Here is a 24,912-nt window from a genome sequence, read left to right on the forward strand (position 1 = left end):
GCTTATTTTCCTCGACTGGTGCACCAATTTAATTATTTTTTATATATGGAGCACCTATTGCAACATCTAGTGGACACATTTAGAAAATACATTTCTTTCATTCAAAAAGTTTGGCTCATTTTCATACTTAGCAAACCTGATAAAACCTGTTTGCAGGCCTGATCCGGCCCTCGGGCTGTACATTTGACACCCCTGACACACAGGGATCGATTCTATTGCATTGTTTGATTTTTGCTCGTATCTGCCTTTAGCAGAAAGATCTAGGCCCCTTGTGTACTCAGGTAGTTTGCACACTGTTTGCTGCACGGTAGCCATATTGGTTTGGTTGACCACCACTTCGTTTGCAGGAACTAAACGGGTCAGAAAAGTCCTGTGACTGAATACAACCAATAGAGTTTGCGGTACCTGGGGACATCCCCAAAGACAGTGACTCCGAAACGGACGCCCTCTGCTCCTGTCACGCTGCTCTTGAAGGAAGACACCATCGCTGAGATAAAGTCTTTGATCCTGGAGAAGCTGCTCTGGCCCACACTCCATGACTCGTCCACCAGAAACACGACGTCTGCCTGCACCACCGTCCTGCATGCTACGGGAAAGGCTCATTAAGTCCAATGTCCATGCAATTATTATTATTTAATGCTTATGTTGATTTTGTGAGTAAAGGAGTAAATCTGCAACATCATAGCAATATCATATTTCAACTCTTGTCACTAGATGGTGGTCTTGTCTCACCATGTTTGCTCGCAAGCTGCAGATTCCCATGAATTGATAATGAGAATAAAGTCAGCCCCGAACAAACATCAGTATTCCAAGCGCTCTTGCAGTAAAACTTTAGCACAGCAGTGAGTAGCGTTGAAAATATTAAGGTAAACACAACCCAAATCGCGGTCAGTCATGCCCGACCCCCCCTTACCCCCTCCCTTGCTGAGCCAACAGGTGCTTTTTAATGGCATGCACATATGACTCCATAACTTGTAATAAGACATGCAATATAAATAGACAAGTAGAGTACGCTGTTAGATGTGGGCTCCGTCATACTGCGATGGCTGCAATCCCAGCATGCACCACAGGTGACATATAATGCTTCCATCTCATACTGACCTAACATTGTGTTCCATGTCCTCTCACATATGTCAACAACACAGAGTTCTGCGCAAAACACATCAAACACGATGGGAACTTTGAGCGAGGCAGCAGCTGCAGGCCCGAGATGGAAAAAGGCGATCAATAATCCAGAAGTTAGCCGGCAGCCTGCGAGCCTTTGATAGTGTATGAGGTATGCTGCAAGACCCTATCAAAGGAGTGTGACTCTGTTATGCCGCCACTGATTTCCACATTCGCTTGTCAGCGCTCAGTGGATTATTGTGTGTGATATAGGCGGGAAAATGGTGAAGAAATTACAGCAGCGTTTACCGTACGACAATATATTGTAGGGCAGAGGTCACCAACATTTTTGAAACCAAGAGCTACTTCTTGGGTACTGATTAATGTGAAGGGCTACCAGTTTGATACATACTTAAATAAATTGCCAGAAATAGCCAATTTGCTCAATTTACCTTAAATAAATACATCTATTTATCGACTCCGCTTGGGATGGTTTCCTGTGGACGGGACTCTCGCTGCTGTCTTGGATCCGCTTTGAACTGAACTCTCGCGGCTGTGTTGGAGCCACTATGGATTGAACTTTCACAGTATCATGTTGGACCCGCTCGACATCCATTGCTTTCGGTACCCTGGGGGGGTTGGGGGGTGGGATTGCCCACATATGAGGTCCTCTCCAAGGTTCTCATAGTCATCATTGTCACTGGCGTCCCACTGGGTGTGAGTTTTCCTTGTCCTTATGTGGGTTCTTCCGAGGATGTCGTAGTCGTAGTGGTTTGTACAGTCCTTTGAGACATCTGTGATTTAGGGCTATATAAATAAACATTGATTGATTGATTGATATTTATTTAAAAAAAGGGTTATTTCTGTCTGTCATTCCGTCGTACATTTTTTTTCCTTTTACGTAAGGATTTTTTGTAGAGAATAAATTATGAAAAAAAAAACACACTTAATTGAACGGTTTAAAAGGGGAGAAAAATTTGATTTTGAAACATAGTTTATCTTTAATTTCGAATCTTTAAAATTAAAAATTCAACCGAAAAAAAACAAAAGAAAACTAGTTCATTTGAATCTTTTTGAAAAAATAAAAAAAAATATTTATGGAATATCATCAGTAATGTTTCCTGATTAAGATTGATTTTAGAATTTTGACGACATGTTTGAAATAGGTTAAAATCCAATCTGCACTTTGTTAGAATATATAACAAATTAGACCAAGCTATATTTCTAACAAAGACAAATCATTATTTCTTCTTGATTTTCCAGAACAACATTTTTGAAATAAATTCAAAATACTTTGGAATAAGATTTAAATTTGATTTTACAGATTTTATAGATTTGCCAGAATATTTTTTTTTATTTTAATCATAATAAGTTTGAAGAAATATTTCACAAATATTCTTTGTCGAAAAAACAGAAGCTAAAATGAAGAATTAAAATGTATTTATTATTCTTTACAATAAAAAAAATAAATTTACTTGAACATTGATTTAAATTGTCAGGAAAGTAGAGGAAGGAAATTAAAAGGTAAAAAGGTAAATGTGTTTAAAAATCCTTAAATACTTTTGAAGGTTGTATTTTTTCTCTAAAATTGTCTTTCTGAAAGTTATATGAAGCAAAGTAAAAAAAATAAAAGAATTTATTTAAACAAGTGAAGACCAAGTCTTTAAATAATTGTCTTGGATTTTGAAATTCTATTTGAGTTTTGTCTCTCTTAGAGTTCAAAATGTCAAGCGAAGCGAGACCGGCTTGCCAGTAGATAAATACAATTAAAAAAATAGAGGCAGCTCACTGGTAAGTGCTGCTATTCGAGCTATTTTTTAGAACAGGCCAGCGGGCGACTCATCTGGTCCTTACGAGCTACCTGGTGCCGCGGGCACCGCGTTGGTGACCCCTGTTGTAGGGGCTCTAATCTATTCAATTAACCATCTATAGTCAACAAGTGCATGGTAGACAAAAAGTAAATACTGTTGGGGTTTCGAACTAGCGCTGCATCCAGCAACATTAACAGATGTTGCTGTAGACAATCGCCTGATGTTGTTTGACTACAAAAGATAGTACTCTGTAAAAAAAAAAAATCTCTACACAGACAGTAAGATTATATAATGTGTTTAAGTCTCGTCTTAAGACCCACTTTTATTCTTTGTCTTTTAACACTATGTGAGTTGTGTGGTCCTCTGTTCTCTGTTGTCCTCTGTGTTTTTTATACACTTTGATTTCTATTTTACTGTTTTAATTGATTTTACCCTTTAAAATAGTTTTTAATCATATTTGTTTTTATATTGTTTTTATTGGTTTTATTCTTTGGCTTTTAACACTACGTGAGTTGTGTGGTCCTCTGTTGTCCTCTGTGTTTTTTATACACTTTGATTTCTATTTTACTGTTTTAATTGATTTTACCCTTTAAAATAGTTTTTAATCATATTTGTTTTTATATTGTTTTTATTGGTTTTATATATATATTTTTTTCTAATTGTTTTTAACACGGCTGTGCAGCACTTTGGAAACGTTATTGTTGTTTAAATGTGCTATATAAATAAAGTGGATTGGATTGGATTGGATTGGATAATGAGCGAGTGTAACCTAACCTAGGGCTCCAACCAGGGTTCTCTGATTGAGAACCACATGGTGCTGGGCAATATGCTAAAGCCCGAGATGTCCAGTGCGACTCTCAAGGTGTGACGGAGTGAAGTTTACAAGCACACTAACATACGATGGCACTAGCTGGCATCTGTTACACGAGGGCAAACGGACACTAAATCGTTCTGCCTAGGTCCAAATTTGTTTGGAATGCAAAAGGCACACTGAAAAAAGTCCATCCATCCATCCATCCATCATCTTCCGCTTATCCGAGGTCGGGTCGCGGGGGCAGCAGCCTAAGCAGGGAAGCCCAGACTTCCCTATCTCCAGCCACTTCGTCTAGCTCTTCCCGGGGGATCCCGAGGCGTTCCCAGGCCAGCCGGGAGACATAGTCTTCCCAACGTGTCCTGGGTCTTCCCCGTGGCCTCCTACCAGCTGTACGTGCCCTAAACACATCCCTAGGGAGGCGTTCGGGTGGCATCCTGACCAGATGCCCGAACCACCTCATCTGGCTCCTCTCGATGTGGAGGAGCAGCGGATTTACGTTGAGCTCCTCCCGGATGGCAGAGCTTCTCACCCTATCTCTAAGGGAGAGCCCCGCCACCCGGCGGAGGAAACTCATTTCGGCCGCTTGTACCCGTGATCTTATCCTTTCGGTCATGACCCAAAGCTCATGACCATAGGTGAGGATGGGAACGTGGATCGACCGGTAAATTGAGAGCTTTGCCTTCCGGCTCAGCTCCTTCTTCACCACAACGGATCGGTACAACGTCCGCATTACTGAAGACGCCGCACCGATTCGCCTGTCGATCTCACGATCCACTCTTCCCTCACTCGTGAACAAGACTCCTAGGTACTTGAACTCCTCCACTTGGGGTAGGGTCTCCTCCCCAACCCGGAGATGGCACTCCACCCTTTTCCGGGCGAGAACCATGGACTCGGACTTGGAGGTGCTGATTCTCATTCCGGTCGCTTCACACTCGGCTGCGAACTGATCCAGTGAGAGCTGAAGATCCCGGTCAGATGAAGCCATCAGGACTACATCATTTGCAAAAAGCAGAGACTTAATCCCGTGGCCACCAAACCGAATCCCCTCAACGCCTTGGCTGCGCCTAGAAATTCTGAAAAAGGTCAAAACCTAGTTATTGGGATTTTACCATAAAATGTACAGTGTTTTTATTCCCAAGTATTGTATGGAAAAACGGTGCAACTGTTATTTTTTAATACATTTGAATTATTATAGTTCCAAATCCGGTTGTTGAAAAATGTTTCAAAACAAGAGATTATTCCATCCCACCGCCACAGATACATTGCTGTGGGCAACATTGTGCAGCATTTGTTCAGTAGCTACTGTGTTGTGCAATATACTGGTTGATTTATGACCGTGTGTTCAGAAAGAGCTGCATTTTGCTCTCAGCTTTCTCAGCCACTCTAAATCATTGTGTTTGACAGAATTGTAACATGTTGTCAGTCTCTCCAGTATTTTTTGGGTGACTGTGTTTGCCTAAAATGCCTGAATTTGCAACAGCTTTTTCAGAAAGTTGTTGCAATAATTTGATGTGTTTTTTAATATTATTGAATCAACTTGTAATATATTTATTTTTTAAGTTTTAAGTGTTCTGTAACCTTAACCTCAAAAAGCACAGAATTTTAACAAAAATTGGAAAACAAAGACTGTATTGATGTTTTGTTTTAGAGCACAGTGGAGTTATCATGTTCTCCCCAGGAATGCGTGGGTTCCCTCCGGGTACTCCGGCTTCCTCCCACTTCCAAAGACATGCACCTGGGGATAGGTTTATTGGCAACACTAAATTGGCCCTAGTGTCTGAATGTGAGTTTGAATGTTGTCTGTCTATCTGTGTTGACCCTGCGATGAGGTGGCGACTTGTCCAGGGTGTAACTGCCTTCCGTCCGAATGCAGCTGAGATAGGCTGCAGCACTCCCCGTGACCCCAAAGGGACGAACGGCAGAAAATGGATGGATGGATGGATTCATAAGTAGGCCATTAGATGGCAGTAAAGACATACTCAAATCTGTAAAAAAAACAGTATTAATACTTTATAATTACAGATATAAAACACCACCAAAGGGCTTATTGTCCATTGTCTGCTCTGTCATCCACAATCTGATGACATTCTCTGCGTATGTTTTATGCTTGAAAATTGTTTGTCCGTTTTAAACATTAATTTACATTCCAACACATTTACCCTCGCAGGTTAAAGGTGTTTGTGAACAATTGAGAGCGATCTATAGTGTTCATTTTTGTTGGTAAATGAGAGACGATGAAAGCTTATCATCACACTTCAACAAGCAATAAATGCTAAATTTCCCGCAATCTGGATGTCAGACATTTAACATTAAATTGGAAACACCCTTGCGCCAGATTCCTTGTTATACCTATTACGAAACTGAAAACGTCAGCAGGCTGCACTTGGCCCGCGGGCCGTGGTTTGCACACCCATAATATAGACAGTAAATTTCTACATACTACATTACCCAGAAGGGGTAGCACTATGGACAGGAACAAGAAGTAGGCCTATGCTATGCGGGAAGACGACACCTTTGGCCTTTAATCAATAAAGAGTTCATACTAGCAGTGACGTGCTGTCAGGGGAGGCAAGTGAGGCAGTGCCTCACCTGCCACCAGGTGGGTTGACCATGAGATGTTCCAAAACAAAGTCCATCCATCCATCCATTTTCTACCGCTTATTCCCTTTTGGGGTCGCGGGGGGCGCTGGCGCCTATCTCATCTACAATCGGGCGGAAGGCGGGGTACACCCTGGACAAGTCGCCACCTCATCGCAGGGCCAACACAGATAAACAGACAACATTCACACTCACATTCACACACTAGGGCCAATTTAGTGTTGCCAATCAACCTATCCCCAGGTGCATGTCTTTGGAAGTGGGAGGAAGCCGGAGTACCCGGAGGGAACCCACGCATTCACGGGGAGAACATGCAAACTCCACACAGAAAGATCCCGAGCCTGGATTTGAACCCAGGACTGCAGGACCTTCGTATTGTGAGGCAGACGCACTAACCCCTCTGCCACCGTGAAGCCCTCCAAAACAAAGTAATAAAATAAAATAAGTTTCAGTATTTCTCTTTTGGTTTATGCTTTCTATGTGATTTTGGTGTGGTTTTTGTATATATTGATCATTTTCATGGTCGAAATCGCGTAAATTCCATGTTTCCTGATCAATACAACGCAGCATACGAGAAGTGAGGCAGGCACAGGGGGTGCCTCCACGGCTACATAGTGTGTATTGGGTGTGTGCGTGCGTGCGAGGGGGCGCATGCTTGTTGCCACGGGGGAAAGGCAGACCATGAGGCAGCATGTACCACTGCCTCAAGGTATTGTCAACTTGCAGTTCAAAGCCTCAGCAGTACTCTGACTCGCCACACACAGAAGTGGGGGCGCTCAAGCTGGCAGACACAGGTCTCTCCAGCAGAAGCCTGCATTTTTTCTTTTCTTTTTTTCTAAACTGTATTTATAACAAACTTGGCATTTTTATTAGAGTAAGCCAGCGTTTGTGGGTGTTTTTTGTCAAATGCAAAAATATTGTTTAATTTTTTGGAATGAAATTAAATTAAATGAATGTGTCTTCCAATATGGAAGATTATATACTGTATCCAAGATTAAATACTTCTCTAAACTGGACTTTAAGACCAAAATAAATGCGATCATACGAAGTACGTTTTCATGGAGGATAGCTATTGCTGCTTCAGATACAAATACAGAAAGTTAAGATACACTCACAATACTTGATTTATTTTGTTAAAAGCAAATAGGACCAAAAAGTATTTAATAAGAACTTTATTAAATACTTTTTGGAACTATTTATCATATCATAATATCATTATGATTACGTTTTTTATGAAAGCGAATAACTCCCTTTTTCCCCATTACTCTAATGTGCATCCTGAATCAACAATGACTAGGGCTGCACATATGAATTTAAGTTAAAAAAAAAAGTATTTATGCCTCACCTGGTGTTTAGTTCACCGCACGTCACTGCATAATAGTGATGTCCCGGTACCAAAATAATTTCAATACTTTTCGGTACTTTTCTAAATAAAGGGAACCACAAAACATTTCATTATTGGCCTCATTTTAACAAAAAATGGGGATGAATACCGGTACTTTTCAGAGGCGGTATCGTACCGAATATGATTAATTAGTATCGCGGTACAAGACTAATACCGGTGTACAGTATATTATTACACGTAGTCCCTGCTTCGTCTACACAAGAAACAAATGTTTTGATTAGACAGTTGTCGTGACTGTTTGAGCGCTGCTCAAAAACAAACTTAAATTGGCGAAAATGAGTGTGGGAGAATTGCAGGCCTTGGACAAACTTGTGAGGCCGCGCATAGTTAGTGGGGATAGGTTGAATTGGCGTGATTGATTGATACTTTTATTAGTAGATTGCACAGTTCAGTACATATTCCGTACAATTGACCACTAAATGGTAACACCCCAATAAGTTTTTCAACTTGTTTAAGTCGGGGTCCACGTTAATCAATTCATGGTACAAATATATACTATCAGCATAATACAGTCATCACACAGGTTAATCATCATAGTATGTACATTGAATTATTTACATTATTTACAATCCGGGGGTGGGATGAGGAGCTTTGGTTGATATCAGTACTTCAGTCATCAGCAATTGCATCAACAGAGAAATGGACATTGAAGCAGTGTAGGTCTTACTTAGTAGGATATGTACAGCCAGCAGTGAACATAGTGAGTTCAGATAGCATAAGAGCAAGTATATACATTAGAAGTACATTTGATTATTTACATTAGGTTATTTATAATCCGGGGAGATGGGATGTGAATGGAGGAGGGTATTAGTAAAGGGTTGATGTTGCCTGGAGGTGTTGTTTTAGAGCGGTTTTGAAGGAATATAGAGATGCACTTACTTTTACACCTGTTGGGAGTGCATTCCACATTGATGTGGCATAGAAAGACAATGAGTTAAGACCTTTGTTAGATCGGAATCTGGGTTTAACGTGGTTTGTGGAGTTCCCCCTGGTGTTGTGGTTACCACAAAGTAGTTTGACATGTACTTCGGTATCAGGGAGGTGTAGCGGATTTTATAGACTAGGCTCAGTGCAAGTTGTTTTACTCTGTCCTCCACCCTGAGCCAGCCCACTTTGGATAAGTGGGTTGGAGTGAGGTGTAGGTCTAAAAGTAACCGGACTAGCTTATTCTGGGATGTTTGGAGTCTAGATTTGAGGGTTTTGGAGGTGCTGGGGTACCAGGAGGTGCAAGCGTAATCGAAAAAGGGTTGAATGAGAGTTCCTGCTAGAATCTTCAAGGTGTTTTTGTTGACCAGAGAGGAGATTCTGTAGAGGAATCTCGTTCTTTGGTTGATCTTTTTGATTGAAGGGACGGCGTGGCGCAGTGGGAGAGTGGCCGTGCGCAACCCGAGGGTCACTGGTTCAAATCCCACCTAGAACCAACCTCGTCACGTCCGTTGTGTCCTGAGCAAGACACTTCACCCTTGCTCCTGATGGGTGCTGGTTGGCGCCTTGCATGGCAGCTCCCTCCATCAGTGTGTGAATGTGTGTGTGAATGGGTGAATGTGGAAGTAGTGTCAAAGTGCTTTGAGTACCTTGAAGGTAGAAAAGCGCTATACAAGTACAACCCATTTAGCATTTATTACCTTGGTTGCCATTTTATCACAAGAAAGTTTACTGATTTCATCTTTCCTGGTGATAACAATGTCACCCACTTTTGCACCAAACAAAAGTAGTTTCTGTTCATGGCGTAATTACACAGTATTTTGGACATCTGTGTTGCTGAATCTTTTGCAATTAGTTCATCTAATAATGGAGACTATAAAGAACAATGCTGTTGTTGGAAAGCGGTGGATTGCAGCTGTCTTTAGCACCGAGACCCAGCCGGTGTTTCTTCGTTTGTTGTGAAGCGGAGCGGTCAAGCAAACATGTTTCTCTACGTCAACCAGATGAGGAAATTGTGGTATATATCTTACCGAAGACATCAGTGGATTATTTGTCGTCCTGCAGCATCTGTGAGCTTGGCTCCTCGGCTTCTCTCTAAGACACTGTGTGTTGACCGCAGTCATACGACCTCGTGGTATGTCTTTACAATCTTTAAAACCTCACTAAAACACTATTAAAACAATAAGCAGATAAGGGATCTTCCAGAATTATCGTAGTAAATGTGTCTAATTACATATGAAACGCTCACACTGCCGTCGCCCGGAGCTGTCGCTTTTTTTTTTTCTCTAGTCCTTCACTATCAATATCCTAATTCACAGACCCACTTTTGGCGTGATCTCGCCATAGAACTCGCATGTGGAGAAATTGCTCTACCTAGTGAAGAAGTGGGTGAATTACAGTTTTATGTCGTAGGAGGAGTGATGCCATACCTTCAGCTTGCGCCATGACGCTCCGATGATGGAGGCAGAGGCACAGGAGAAAGAAGCAAAAAGCAGAGCGGCCCATACTCCTCCTCGCCCTGTTCGGATCACCCGCTTCCTCCTGCTGCTGCTTCACCTCACAAATCCTATTCCAGGACGACGCTCCGGGATCATCAATTCTCACGCTTCTCTCCTCTTATCTAGACAGGGAAAGTCAAAGAAAGATAAAAACGTGAGCGGCCATTTTTTTTTTAAATGTTGTGTTTACCTTCCTTGCAATGAGACGTGCACGCATGCAACACCATAAATCCCTCACTGTTTATGATCCGTTTATTGCGCATTGTTCTAATAAGGGCGGGAGGAGGACAATAAAAGCGCAGTTCATTGCAGGGTATAAGGTGCAGACACGTTTATAACACATTCCAACAAGAGCAAAGGAGTAAATGTCTTACACAGCAGCGTTTTAAATTGTCGAATACCAAGCCAGCTATCAGAGGCAATTACTGGGGCGTCTGAACAAACACGCCACTGGAATTTATGACCCCTAATAATCCGCAGGAGCATTGCAGAGCCAGACACAAACCACTGCTTAGCAAGAGTACGAAAGAAAATCTTCATGCCCGACATTGCCGATGAGAAGGTTTGATTATGTAAATTGCTCCTCAGGAGATCATAAATATTGATTTGGACGAAGCGGATTTAGTTTTTCTTCGAATGAAAATGCAAGGAAGTGCAGTCATGTCCACTAAACCCACTGTCAGTTTCATTATTTCCACAGAGGCCAGAGACAGTGTGCGCACAAGCATGACAAATCTAGAACAACAGGCAACAAGTTATCTGGTTAGCGCTTACGCTCGGCTTATTTTGCGTGGACGTGTGTTTTGACAAGTGTTTTTTTCCCTTTGGGGTTAAAGGCCTACTGAAAGCCACTACTACCGACCACGCAGTCTGATAGTTTATAAATGAATGATCAAATATTAACATTGCAACACATGCCAATAAGGCCTTTTGTTTACTAAATTGCAATTTTAAATTTCCCGCGAGTTTCTTGTTGAAAACGTCGCGGAATGATGACGCATACGCGTGACGTCACGTGTTGGAGGAGACATAGCATAGCACCAAACAAAAGTCGTTTCTGTTCATGGCGTAATTACACAGTATTTTGGACATCTGTGTTGCTGAATCTTTTGCAATTTGTTCATCTAATAATGGAGACTATAAAGAACAATGCCGTTGGTGGAAAGCGGTGTATTGCAGCTGTCTTTAGCACCGAGACACAGCCGGTGTTTCTTTGTTTGTTGTGAAGCGGAGCGGTCAAGCAAACATGTTTCTCTACGTCAACCAGCATGTTTTTGGATGGGGAAATTGTGGTATATATCTTACCGAAGACATCAGTGGATTATTTGTCGTCCTGCAGCATCTGTGAGCTTGGCTCCTCGGCTTCTTTCTAAGACATTGTGTGTTCACCGCAGTCATCCGACCTCGTGGTATGTCTTTACAATCTTTAAAACCTCACTAAAACACTATTAAAACAATAAGCAGATAAGGGATCTTCCAGAATTATCCTAGTAAATGTGTCTAATTACATCTGAAACGCTCACACTGCCGTCGCCCAGAGCTGTCGCTTTTTTTTTTTCTTTTTTTTTTCTAGTCCTTCACTATCAATATCCTAATTCACAGATCTTTCATCCTCGCTCAAATTAATGGGGAAATTGTCGTTTTCTCGGTCCGAATTGCTCTTACTGCTGGTGGCTCCAATTAAAAACAATGTGAATATGGGTGGAGCCCTGCAACTCGTGACGTCACGTACACATACTTCCGGTAAAGGCAGGGCTTTTCTATTAGCTTTATCGTCGTCGTTCTCTACTAAATCCTTTCAGCAAAAATATGGCAATATCGCGAAATGATCAAGTATGACACATAGAATGGACCTGCTATTCCCGTTTAAATAAGAACATCTCATTTCAGTAGGCCCTTAAACTTTTGATGATTATTAGATTCTGTCCAAGACAAAGACATTGTTGTATTAGCTCTAGTCTGGGCTGTCTAATCGCTAGACGCTGAAGGTTGTGGTGTCAGACATAAAAAACATGTATTGAGCAGCAGCGCTACGGCTCAAGGACCTTTAGCTGTGCTCGGCGAGGAGAGAGCGGCGTCGATAGGAAGATCTGCAAGCAACATGCAGTCAAGTGAAGCTAATCAGCGGCTGAGTCGCACAAATTCAAACACTTAAATCAGCGCATGATTCTGAGGTGGCGCGGGCAGATTATCTCATTTAAAACCAATCAAACTCTATCGGAGAGCAGCACGGACGGCATATTAGCCGCCTTGCGGAGATGATTTTTGCAGATATGCTTTTAAATTGACTGTTATTAATATAGTGCAGTGGCACCTGAGTTTTTGTAAGCTCTACTTTTTTCCATGATTCGTTTTTATCCACGGCAATTTTCACTAAAAGTTTGTTTGTTTTTGTACAGCACCGCTTCCTGTCTCTCTTCCAGTGGGTGTCCCGACGACGCCTCCAGTCGGTCTTCATGCAGCCTTTGGACCTCCAGCTCGCCTGTATGGCGCTTGCCCTCCTTGCTTGCTTCGGAGGCAGCTGACTGGCGACCAAAAATTCCTACTCGTGGACCAAGTATGTGGTCGTTTCATTGACGCCCTTCACACCATTGGCAGCAACGCCCAGAATTTAACCGGTGCTGGTGGGCCGCTGCAGATCGCTCGCATCTTCTTGTCGGCCACGATTACGGCTGTTCCAGGGACGGTGGTTTACTTGCCACCACCATCTGATTCTTTCCTGCTGGCTGCGGTGACACTTGGCAAAACGTGCCTTCACCTTGTCCCCACTCCGCGTATATCTGTTTTTTTTCTAGAACATCCATAACCCGTTTTGTTAGGTGGAGGCATTCTTTCACGGCCAGTCACACCACCTTACTTTGAGTATTTCTGTATTAACCTGTATGTAGTGTTTAGTTCCTGTCCTGCGCTCTGATTTTGTAGTTTTCACTTCCTGTTCTCTCTGTAATTACGGCTATTTAAAGGCCTACTGAAACCCACTATTACCCACCTTGCAGTCTGATAGTTTATATATCCATCCATCAATTTTCTACCGCTTATTCCCTCTTGGGGTCGCGGGGGGCGCTGGCGCCTATCTCAGCTACAATCGGGCGGAAGGCGGGGTACACCCTGGACAAGTCGCCACCTCATCGCAGGGCCAACACAGACAGACAGACAACATTCACACTCACATTCACACAATGATGAAATATTAACATTCCAACATGGCCTTTTTAGTTGACTAAATTGCAATTTTAAATTTCCCGGGAGTTTCTTCTTGAAAGCGTCGCGTAATGATGACGCGTACGCGTGACGTCACAGGCTGTTAGGAAATACGAGCTGTGCACACACACACAGCTAAAAGCCGTCTGTTTTAACCGCATAATTACACAGTATTTTGGACATCTGTGTTGCTGAATCTTTTGCAATTTGTTCAATTAATATTGGAGAAGTCACAGTAGAAAGATGGAGTTGGGAAGCTTTAGCCTTTAGCCACACAAACACACGGTGATTCCTTGTTTAAAATTCCCGGAGGTGAAACTTTACTATGGATCAGAGCGGTCAAGCGAACATGGATCCCGACCGAATGTCAACCAGCAGGTTTCGGTAAGAAAATTGTAGTAAAACGTCGCTTTTTACCGGGGATCAGCTGAGCTTGTGCCGTCCATAAAGCTGCCATCGTCTTCCCTGAGACACTGGCGTCAAGACACCCGTGGACACACCCCTCCAACTATCAGTCTTATTTAATCTCACTAAAACACTAGCAACACAATAGAAATATAAGGGATTTCCCAGAATGATCCTAGTAAATGTGTCTAAAAACATCTAAATCCGTGCCAATGCAATCGCGTTTTTTTTATTTTTTTTTTTAAGTCCGTCGCTATCAATATCCTCAAACACAAATCTTTCATCCTCGCTCAAATTGGGAAATTGTTTTTGTTGGAGGCTCACGTTAAAAACAATGTGAGGATGTGAGGAGCCATCAACATGTGACGTCATCGTCTGCGACTTCCGGTAAAGGCAGGGCTTTTCTGTTAGCGACCAAAAGTTGCGAACTTTATCGTGGATGTTCTCTACTAAATCCTTTCAGCAAAAATCTGGCAATATAGCGAAATGAAGTGAATTTGTGAAGTGAATTATATTTATATAGCGCTTTTCTCTAGTGACTCAAAGCGCTTTACATAGTGAAACCCAATATCTAAGTTACATTTAAACCAGTGTGGGTGGCACTGGGAGCAGGTGGGTAAAGTGTCTTGCCCAAGGACACAACGGCAGTGACTAGGATGGCGGAAGCGGGAATCGAACCTGCAACCCTCAAGTTGCTGGCACGGCCGCTCTACCAACCGAGCTACACCGCCCCAAATGATCAAGTATGACACATAGAATGGACCTGCTATCCCCGTTTAAATAAGAAAATCTCATTTCAGTAGGTCTTTAAGTTGTGCGGATGCTTTCTTTCTCGTCGGGACTTTGAATGTTGTTCATGTATTTTGAATGTGGATGCTTCTCCTGTGAGTAAGTTTTTGCAGTTCTCCAGCATTCCCTGCTTTGATTTGTAACCTGATCAGTTCAGTTTCATTTAACATAGCCTTTCCTGTGCTTTCAGGGCCTTTTTTGGTCGACTTATTAAAAATACCTTTTTTCCTGCAAGCTGCCTCTTCCGCTTTCTGCATATGGGACCACGCCAACAATCGCCGACATGTGACCTATGCATTACACCTTCTCAGTTATCGCGCAGGGTAGCTATTACATCTGTCGGTGTATCATTCTGCAGAATTGAGTGCCCTAACAATGAAGCCTGTGCTTTTTTGAGTGTTTTTTTTCAAGTATGACTGCAAAATAATCCACCATGGGACCAAAGACAGTTGTAAGGGGCCAGCACTTTGATAAAGAAGGTGAGAAACACTATTGAATTCAAGGAAGAAATCATAGCAAAGGTCTAAGGTGGCGTCAGTGTTACTCTCCCCTGCCTTCTGTCTTCTCTGGCCATCAAAGATAAAATATTCATTTGTCACTCATTTAAATGTATTTCAAATTGTTTTATGCATGTAAAACAATAAATAGTGTCTACTTGTCTACATCAAAGAAGATCTCCCCTATGACACAGCTTACCAATTGACTGGAGTTTCACATTATCGCTTAAAGGGGAACTGCACTTTTTTTTAAATGTTGCCTAGCATTTAAAATCCTTAAGTAAAAGGGTGGAGTGCCATCTCCAGGTTGGAGAGGAGACCCTGCCCCAAGTGGAGGAGTTCAAGTACCTGGGAGTCTTGTTCACGAGTGAGGGAAAGGTGGATCGTGAGATCGACAGGCGGATCGGTGCGGCGTCTTCAGTAATACAGATGTTTTACCGATATGTTGTGGTGAAGAAGGAGCTGAGCCGGAAGGCAAAGCTCTCAAATCACCGGTCGATCTACGTTCCCATCCTCACCTATGGTCATGAGCTTTGGGTCATGACCGAAAGGATAAGATCACGGGTACAAGCGGCCGAAATGAGTTTCCTTCACCGTGTGGCGGGGCTCTCCCTTAGAGATAGGGTGAGAAGCTCTGCCATCCGGGAGGAACTCAAAGTAAAGCCGCTGCTCCTCCACATGGAGAGGAGGCAGATGAGGTGGTTCGGGCATCTGGTCAAGATGTCACCCGAAAGCCTCCCTATGGAGGTGTTTTGGGCACGTCCAACCGGTAGGAGGCTACGGGGAAGACCCAGGATACGTTGGGAAGACTATGTCTCCCGGCTGGCCTGGGAATGCCTCGGGATACCCCGGGAAGAGCTAGACGAAGTGGCTGGGGAGAAGGAAGTCTGGGCTTCCCTGCTTAGGCTGCTGCCCCCGTGACCCGAACCTCGGATAAGCGGAAGAAGATGGATGGATGGAAAACAAGAAGAATGTTTTTTTTTTTCTTTTTTAGAATTCTAACAGGTAAATAAATTCGAGCAAAATTCGGTTTACAATGGAGTCAGTGGGAGGTGCTCTATTCTGCTTCGATAGTGCTTAAAATGATCCACAAGGGACGCCGTAAGTGAATATGTAATGTAGTAACAGGCACATTCATAATAACATGTGATATTTACGTATTTTGCTCATTTGAAGCATACGGTGGCACATTAATTTTACAGACATCACAATGTTCGTTTTTTCCTTGATATATTCCCGTTTGATGACTCATTGTCCTCGCTAAGAAAAAAAATGGCATGAAACCAAACGTCTTTTCGGGTATTTTTCGCCATGTCCGGATCTAAATTGGTTTTAACTAACTTCTCATCCTTTCACTACACAGGTCAGAGGTATGATTTAAAACTTTCAGGAGCTCCGAGGCAAGAAAGCAGCTTGCCAGCTGACGAGGTCAAGACAGCAGCCTAAGTAAGTTAGCTCTATGTGACAATGCACTGCTAGAAATAGATCCTTAACATTGGTGTTTAATGGTTGTTAATATTCAGGTCACAAAATGTAAATGGAGTATTGTTGGCGGTTTTTTGATGGTTATTTAAAGGGCTTTATGGGTGAAATAGAGCAGTGGTTCTCAAATGGGGGTACGCGTACCCCTGGGGGTACTTGAAGGTATGCCAAGGGGTATGTGAGATTTTTTTTTAAATATCTTAAAAATATCAACAATTAAAAAATCCATTATAAATATATTTATTGAATAATACTTCAACAAAATATGAATGTAAATTCATTAACTGTGAAAAGAAATGCAACAATGCAATATTCAGTGTTGACAGCCAGATTTTTTGTGGACATGTTCCATAAATATTGATGTTAAAGATTTCTTTTTTTTGTGAAGAAATGTTTAGAATTAAGTTCATGAATCCAGATGGATCTCTATTACAATCCCCAAAGAGTGCACTTTAAGTTGATGATTACTTCTATGTGTAGAAATCCGTATTTATAATTGAATCACTTGTTTATTTTTCAACAAGTTTGTAGTTATTTCTATATCTTTTTTTTTTTTCAAATAGTTCAAGAAAGACCACTACAAATGAGCAATATTTTGCACTGTTATACAATTTAATAAACCAGAAACTGATGACGTAGTGCTGTATTTTACTTCTTTATCTCTTTTTTTTTTTCAACCAAAAATGCTTTGCTCTGATTAGGGGGTACTTGAATTAAAACAATGTTCATTGAAAAAAGGTAGAGAACCACTGAAATAGATGACCGCTCAATTAATTCATTGTAAGCCAACTTTTATTTAGGGTTATTTACGAGTAAGAATGCCTTTAAAAAAAGAAAAAAAAAGTGTTCTCTTATCTCTTATAAAGATTGTGAATTATAGGCAAAAAAAAAAAGTGCAGTTCCCTGGGGGGTTCACCACCTGCGGCTCCTTTGCAAGGTTTCTTCTTTTTCCCAGTTGAGGCTTTTGAAGTTTTTCCTCGCACGGATGTGTGTTCAGATCAGGGAATGTATTTATGGTTTGTGAAGTCCTTTGAGGCACTGGCGGTTAAGGGCTGTATAAATAATGTATGATTGATTGATTGATAAAATGTGTTTTGTGTTTTTGGGTCTGTGGAAGGGAATAATCACTTCCCAGGTTATTTAATTGAAGTCAAGTGGTTGTAAATAACTTAAAAAGTTCAGGAAATGTCAAAAATGTGAAAAAGAAAAGGTCATGAGATTTTGGGGGTTCATCTTCTGGATTCAGGATTGAAAAAAAAAAAGATCATTCACTCTCCGAGTAATTTTCAAGCTGAAACTGCATGACTTCTTATAAGAAAGTCTTCTGGTTTTCATACAGTTTGGTCCTTATCTGACCTTTTGCAATGAATTACAAGCTAAAACCGGGACTTGGACCTAGAAAGATCCAAGGTTTTTTTCAGAGCTTGTACTCAACCAGAAAAGCATTTGTGAGGTCAGATGTCAGTGGAGAGAGGGCCAGTAAGTTAAGTAGTTTCAGACCGAACTTAACCAAGCATGGATTTATAGACCTTGCTCTTGTGCAGTTGGGAACATAAAAGGGTTTTAAACTGTCCCTACTTAATTGTAAATGTCTTTAGAGGTCTGTCCTCTACTAATTTACTATAGTGCCACAATCACTGATTTGGGAGCAATGCCTAGAAATCCCATGCAGTGTTTGGAGTACGTGGCCTGACATACGTCTACTTGACGATTACAGATAGAGCACATGCAGCCTGGCACGTGCACACATATGGGTGCTTGAGCCCCTGCCCTTTCTTCTTTAAACAACATTAATAAATTCCTCTTAGGGATGTAAAAAAACAAAACAAAACAAAAAAAACAGCGGTACAAAAATGTTTTCTTGTAATACCGGGTTGTTTGAGCCTGCGCTTCCGCAAATGAGAGAGAGAGAGGGCGAGTGAGTGAGTGACAGAGAGAGAGGAGAGAGAGACAACTGCGGCCTGAGGAGACGTGACAGTGGAGACGCTTGAACCTGTGAGTTATGGTCTAGTCGCCGTCCACTTATTCAGCATCTAATATGGGCGATATTTCAGAAAAACGCTGTATTATTCTATTATTCAATGTGTCAGCTTCTGTTTTTGCCGGACGTTGGAGCGCGGCGCATCAATTGAGCACGACAATTCTTTGGACTGGACTCTCGCGGCTGTGTTGGATCCATTATGGAATGAACTTTCACAGTATCATGTTAGACCCGCTCGACATCCATTGCTTTCGTCCTCTCCAAGGTTCTCATAGTCATCATTGTCACCGACGTCCCACTGGGTGTGAGTTTTCCTTGCCCTTATGTGGGCACTACCGAGGATGTCGTAGTGGTTTGTGTTGTGGTTTGTGCAGCCCTTTGAGACACTAGTGATTTAGGGCTGTATAAGTCAACATTGATTGATTGATTGATTAATCTATTCCGCACAGAGCAGAGCGGATCGTGCAGGACAGGAAGTAGTGTACAAAATACCAAAAAAAACACAGGGTTAATTTTCAAAATAAAATGCACTGTGTTTACGGCAGATCACATTTCTCTCACAGTAGAGGTTTAGATATAAAGTTGTATTGCGTTTCAGTTGTTTAGTCTGAGAATTAAGTGAGAAAGACCATAAGTTACAACTTGATGGTGTTTTCATCAAGTTAAGGGAAGAAGGACAGATTTTCACATTGAAGTTTTTTCCATTTGGGTATTTATTTATTTATTTATTTTCGAATTTCATGTTGCACTGTTCAATGTTCAATATTAAAGTGCTTATCTTTAACAATAAATAGCCTAATAATAAACCAGTGTTTTGTTGCTTTTCATGTCTTCCAAGCCTATGATAGGGGTCAGTGTTGGGGCCAAAATTGTTCATCCTGTATATCAATGATATCTGTAAAGTGTCTACATTATTGAAATTAGTGTTATTTGCTGATGACACTAATATTTTTTGTTCAGGGGATGATTTAAATCAATTACAGGAAGTCATTATGGAAGAAATTAGTAAACTAAAAGCTTGGTTTGACTATAATAAATTGTCATTAAACCTGACTAAGACTGAGTTAATGCTGTTTGGAAAGAGGACACGTGAAACAAGGGTACAGATACAAATAGATGGGGTGGATATTGAAAGGGTTTTTGAAATAAAATTCCTTGGAGTTACAATTGACTATCAAATGAACTGGAAACCACATATAAAACATGTACAGTCTAAGCTGTCAAGAAGCATCTCAGTAATAAATAAAGCAAAGCAGGTTCTAGATCACAAATCACTCCACATTCTCTACTGTTCATTAGTTTTACCATATTTAACCTACTGTGTGGAAGTCTGGGGGAATAATTATAAAAGCGTATTAAACTCAATAACTATACTTCAGAAAAGAGCTGTACGCATCATCAACAAGGTTGGATATCTGGACCATACTCATTCACTATTCTTACAGTCAAAAATATTGAAATTTAATGATATTATTTTGTATCAAACTGCACAAATAATGTATAAAGCCAAAATAAATACACTCCCAGGAAGCATTCAAAAATTGTTCAGCACACGAGAGGGGGATTATAACTTAAGGGGACATTTTAATTTCAAAATGCTTAGTTGTAGAACGACCATCAAAAGTTTTTGTATTTCAATCTGTGGAGTGAAACTATGGAATGGTTTGAACGTGGAGTTAAAGCAATGTCCAAACATAAACCAGTTTAAAAAGAAGTTTAGGTACATGGTATTCCAGAGGTACAGACATGAAGAAGGGCTTTGATATTGGGTTTCTTGTGTTACAAAAGAGTTAGGGGCTGCCCATTGAGGCACTGGTACTGCTGTTTTTTTGGGGTTTTTTTCATGATACTATTTCCATGAGCACTTGTGGTAACGGTGTGGCTATGTATGTGTGTAGTGTGCATATGTATGTATATATTTATCATTTATTTATATACAAGTTAATTAAGTTTTTACATAGAGTGAACAAGGAAGTTTGAGCTCAGAGTAATTTATGATTTAAAGAAAAGGGGTGGGATTAAATAAGTGTATACTTCTTCTCACTCCTTTTCAAATATGTAAAAAAAAAAAAAAAAAAGTCGAATGCTCATTTGTTTTTTCTGTTTTTTTTATTCTCCATTGTTTTCATTTTGTTAAAATAGCCGTTAAGGCTATAGCACTGTATTGGATCATGCTTGCGCTTGTTTGTTTGGGGTTTTTTTTGCATATTTGAAATAAAAATATATCAATCAATCAATCAATCAATCAATCAATCAATCAATTAATCAATCAATCAATCAATCAATCAATCAATCAATCAATTAACTCATTATGACAATAATTTTTTGACACAAAAGAAATGGCAATCACTTTTACCTACAAAGGGCACACAGCTAAGTAGTTAGCTTCCTATTAGCAAGTTTAATTTTACATTCATTTCCATATTGTGTAACGGACCCAAAAAAAATGTTCCTGCCCTTTTCTGACTTTGAGCCCTTGCCCCTCTATAATCATGTGCACGTCCCTGCATGCAGCAACATGCATACCGATGCATATCTGTCTCTGCATGGATCTGATTAGCGTAGAAAGAACCAAATGTATGAATGCATGCCGCCAAGCGCGGGGCAGCATTGCTTCAATATGCTGCAATCATTTTTCTTTGGTGGCACTCTATAAGTGTCTGCGGAATGCATGCCATTTTAAAAGACACAATCCCAGAAGTGGCCATTTACAATTGGAAGTCGTGCATTGTCCCACACGAAAGAACACTTGCAGTGAACAGCAAAACATCTGCAGGCATCTCCGGCCCGTGTGACATTTATCACAGCCCTTGAGAAGATTAAACAATATTACAAAAAGAAGTTTACTGACTCATTTTCTCCCCTCTCTCACACACGGCCGGCCCCGCGAGTGCAGCCGCACGTCAGCTATTTCTACATAATGGCATTTTCCACCTCGCCACTTCTCGGATTGGATTATCCCCGCGAGACGGTTAGCGGAGAAAAAAAAAAGGCAGCACACGAGACGCAGGCGACGCGAGTCTGGCGCGTGGGAGTAATTCAAATTTTCAAAGCCAAAAGCGGAAAGTTTTCAGGTGCAGCCGAGCACACGGAGACAAGGGCAAATCTTAGCATTAGTGCAGGCATGTAAGTGCATCCTCCATGCATGTTTCAATGATTACAATCACAACAAGTGTCATGAAAACAAGCTTTAACCACGCGGTGCTCAGGAGATTACCACATTAGACTCTGCTGCATAAAAAAAGGGCAGCAACGGTTTGATCAAGGCCTTTTGCATTCTCACCTACGTCTCCAATCAAGACTTCAAGAAGTTCATCAGGATATTCCGGCCAGTGCAGGTGATGTTCATGGGGGGGGGGAAGGACCCAGCTCCTTAAAAGACAAAAATGTTTTGTATCCAAGTCAAGGCAAAAATTCCAGAACACAGGAATCTCACGCGTGGAGCAGGAGGTAGAATGAATGAATGACACTTGTTCTTTGGGCTTGGCTCCTGCACAAAAAAAGTTAGAGAAGAGTAGGGGTGGGGGCTGCTGCTTTCCTCCTCAGGCCAAGACAACACGAAAAGAAGACGAAGAAGAAGCGGGGGGTGACTGGACTCTAAAGCAAACAACTTTCCTTAAATGAAAGGAATAAAAACTAATAATACATCTCATTTTTACAAGCCCTTTTGGTTTGTTTTTTTGTTGGGGTTGGACATGAGGTCACGTTAGGGAATGTGGTGACCGGTTTAATGGGCTTTGGCCAGATGTCAGTGCTGACATGCTTGGAAAAATAACGTTTGTGTGGTCAAATCCTCCTGAGAGCCAGCATCCTCTTTGCAGTAGATGTTTGCGTTTTGCATAACAGGCCTCTTTTTTTTCTTTTTCCTGAAATGTGTAACTGGGACAAAAGGAACAGAGCCAAAAACAAATGTCCACTGCAGAGGACGCTGGTTTTCAGGAGGATATATAAATATATATATATATATATATATATATATATATATGTATTTTTTTTTTCCAAGATGGCGCTGCTGTAGTGGCTGCTGTTAGCATGAGCTATGTGCTCTTGTGTCATCCTTTTGTGTTTCCCTCTTGTTTTCATGTGTTATTATATATGTTTGCCTTTTGGTCCGGGACCCATTGGGACTGTGTGACAAGGGGTGGCCCTTTTGTGACCTCTGCGGTGCTTTTTTGTGGATTTCTGGATCTGCCTCCCGGGAGCCTTTTGGCCATGGAGACCAGCTGCTGGGTCTCTGTTAAACCGGAGTCAGTTTGGAGGGACTGGAGGAGGTGCAGATGAGGGGACAGGGCTGCGGATATGGCACTGAGCGCTGGGTGAGCAGGTGTCGGACACCTTAGTCTCCTTGGACGTATCCTCGCTCATCCATGCGGACTGGACACAGACCGAAAGTTGGTTGGCGGCCGAGACTGGAGTCGGCTCTCTTGGTTGCTTTGTTGGGTCTGCTCCTGTCTCTGGCCATGCTCCCTCCACCCCAGCAGACGATGGCGTAGAACACCGCAGAGGCCACCACAGTGTATGTGTTTGTTTTAGTTTTAGTTTTTATTCATAGCTGTATGTAGAAGTGGCTGGTTGCATCAGCTCCGCTGCTTTAATGTCTTTCATGTCCTTTGTGTTCATTGATGTTTGATGTGTCTCTCTTACACACATGTGAGAGGGATGTGTACTATGTGTACTATGGCTATGAGTTGTTGTTTTTTTCCCTTGGCCTCAGTCTGGACCCCCTCTCCAGGGCCCAGGCTTAGACCGATTTTTTAATTATATTTTATTTTATTTTAATCTTCTATTTTTTTCTCCCATTCCTTTTCACTTGTTTACCTGTATCTTACCTTTTTTGTAAGGGGCGCTGGAAGCCGGCAGACCCGTCAGCGATCATATTCTGTCTCCCTGTAATGTTTGTCTGATCTTGAATGGGATTGTGCTGAAAATTTTAATTTTCCTGAAGGAATAAATAAAGTACTATTTAATCCAATCTAATCTAATACACACCTACTGAAAACAAAGGGCTGCAACTAAAATCTATTTTGATAGTCGACTAATCATCGACTATTTTCATGATTAGTCGACTAATCATATCATAAAGCCTACTGCAAAATTTGGTTTGTTTTGTTCTTTATTATAGATATGACCTGTTTTTAATAGTTTTTAATTGACAATATTGCAGTGCAGTGTACCCTCGCCACTGCAGAGCAGATTTTAAAGTACCATTGAGTACTTTGACAATTGAGTACATATTGATAAAATTACATCGTTTTTAGAGAACATGTCATGTTTAATAGCATAGAAAATGATTATAAATGTGTGTGAAAGCTGTGTGGAGGAGGACAAGTGGCTACTCTGTTGCAACTACTAAACATGGATGTCAAACTTAGGACTCACGGGGCTGATAGGGTGAAAGTTTAATCCTGCTCACAAAATCAGTTTGCTAAAAATGAGCTGCATTTTTTTTTTTAATGAAAGAAACCGCTGTTCTGAATGTGTCCACTAGATGTCGCAAAAGCTATTCAAGTGTAACCCACTTTGCTGCCGCTACTCCAATCAGCGCAGGTGCAAGCAATCTGCAGCTCCTGTAGTGGCAGTCAGCAGAATCGATGCCCAAAACCTTCTTTCATTGTAAAGTATCCACTCAACGGATCAAATAACGAAACAGTAAAATGCAAAGACTCAAATCAACATGACCATCATCTTTAGTTGAATGCACAATGCGCACCATAAACTCCATTGTAAAAATGTGTTTTTACATTTGCTGTGTTTTTTTAAATTTTATTTTACGCCTAAATCTACCATGTTCACATTGGTTAAGTCTGTATTTACCTAACTTGATTTTGGCTATGGTGTCATTTTGATAATTGTAATATTTGAATAATGATAAATTAATGTGTTGTGGCAGTTGTGGATTTCACTGATGTGGCGGTTTGAGGAAACACGTAATTGCTTTTCCAAACATTTTCAATTGTGAACTGCGAACATGACAATCCTAAACAGGAAGTGCTTAAAGTTAAATGTCTCAGGAAAAAAACAGAGACAAGTTAATAAGTTCATTTTGTTCTTAAATGATGTTTTTGAATCTGCACCATTTTTTCCGCAGAATTTTCAACAAACTTGAGGTGTTTTGCCGCGAGGATTTTTTGTGATACATACATTTTCAGAATGTGCTTGTTCTATTTTGAACCACAGTAAAACAATTAAAATAATCTGAAGTCGTCTTTTTTTTAAAGTTTTACTGCCATTATAGATTTTCCTCCATGCAGCCCCTGAGCTAAAATGAGTTTGACATCCCCGATTTAAACAAATAAACAACAATTCAGTGGCTATAATTTAGCCATTGGCATTTAGATTTAGCCTGAAATATTTTAGGCGTGTTCTAACGGGCAATAAAGACAATAAAGATGACGACTTCGT

The 24,912-nt window shown here is 41.2% G+C and overlaps 1 protein-coding gene across 8 annotated transcripts in view; it reads right to left on the minus strand.

Annotated features, from left to right (window-relative positions):
* Positions 1–22,091, minus strand: part of col7a1l (collagen type VII alpha 1-like) — a 153,441-nt gene extending 131,350 nt beyond the window's left edge. For 4 of the 8 annotated variants that reach the window (XM_061912235.1, XM_061912236.1, XM_061912238.1 and 1 more), the window contains exons 1-3: positions 21,794–22,085; positions 10,087–10,277; positions 406–586 (exon numbers count right to left, since the gene is read on the minus strand). In XM_061912235.1, coding sequence (XP_061768219.1) covers positions 406–586; positions 10,087–10,162 — 257 coding nt within the window. In that variant the 5' untranslated portion in view covers positions 10,163–10,277; positions 21,794–22,085. Of the gene's footprint in view, positions 1–405; positions 587–10,086; positions 10,278–21,793 lie in introns of all 8 variants that reach the window. The other 4 variants (XM_061912239.1, XM_061912240.1, XM_061912237.1 and 1 more) reach the window with 2 other exon arrangements.
* Between the last annotated feature and the right edge of the window lie 2,821 nt (positions 22,092–24,912).

The sequence above is a fragment of the Nerophis ophidion genome, linkage group LG10 (assembly GCF_033978795.1).
Source record: "Nerophis ophidion isolate RoL-2023_Sa linkage group LG10, RoL_Noph_v1.0, whole genome shotgun sequence".
In the NCBI taxonomy this organism is placed as follows: domain Eukaryota; kingdom Metazoa; phylum Chordata; class Actinopteri; order Syngnathiformes; family Syngnathidae; genus Nerophis; species Nerophis ophidion.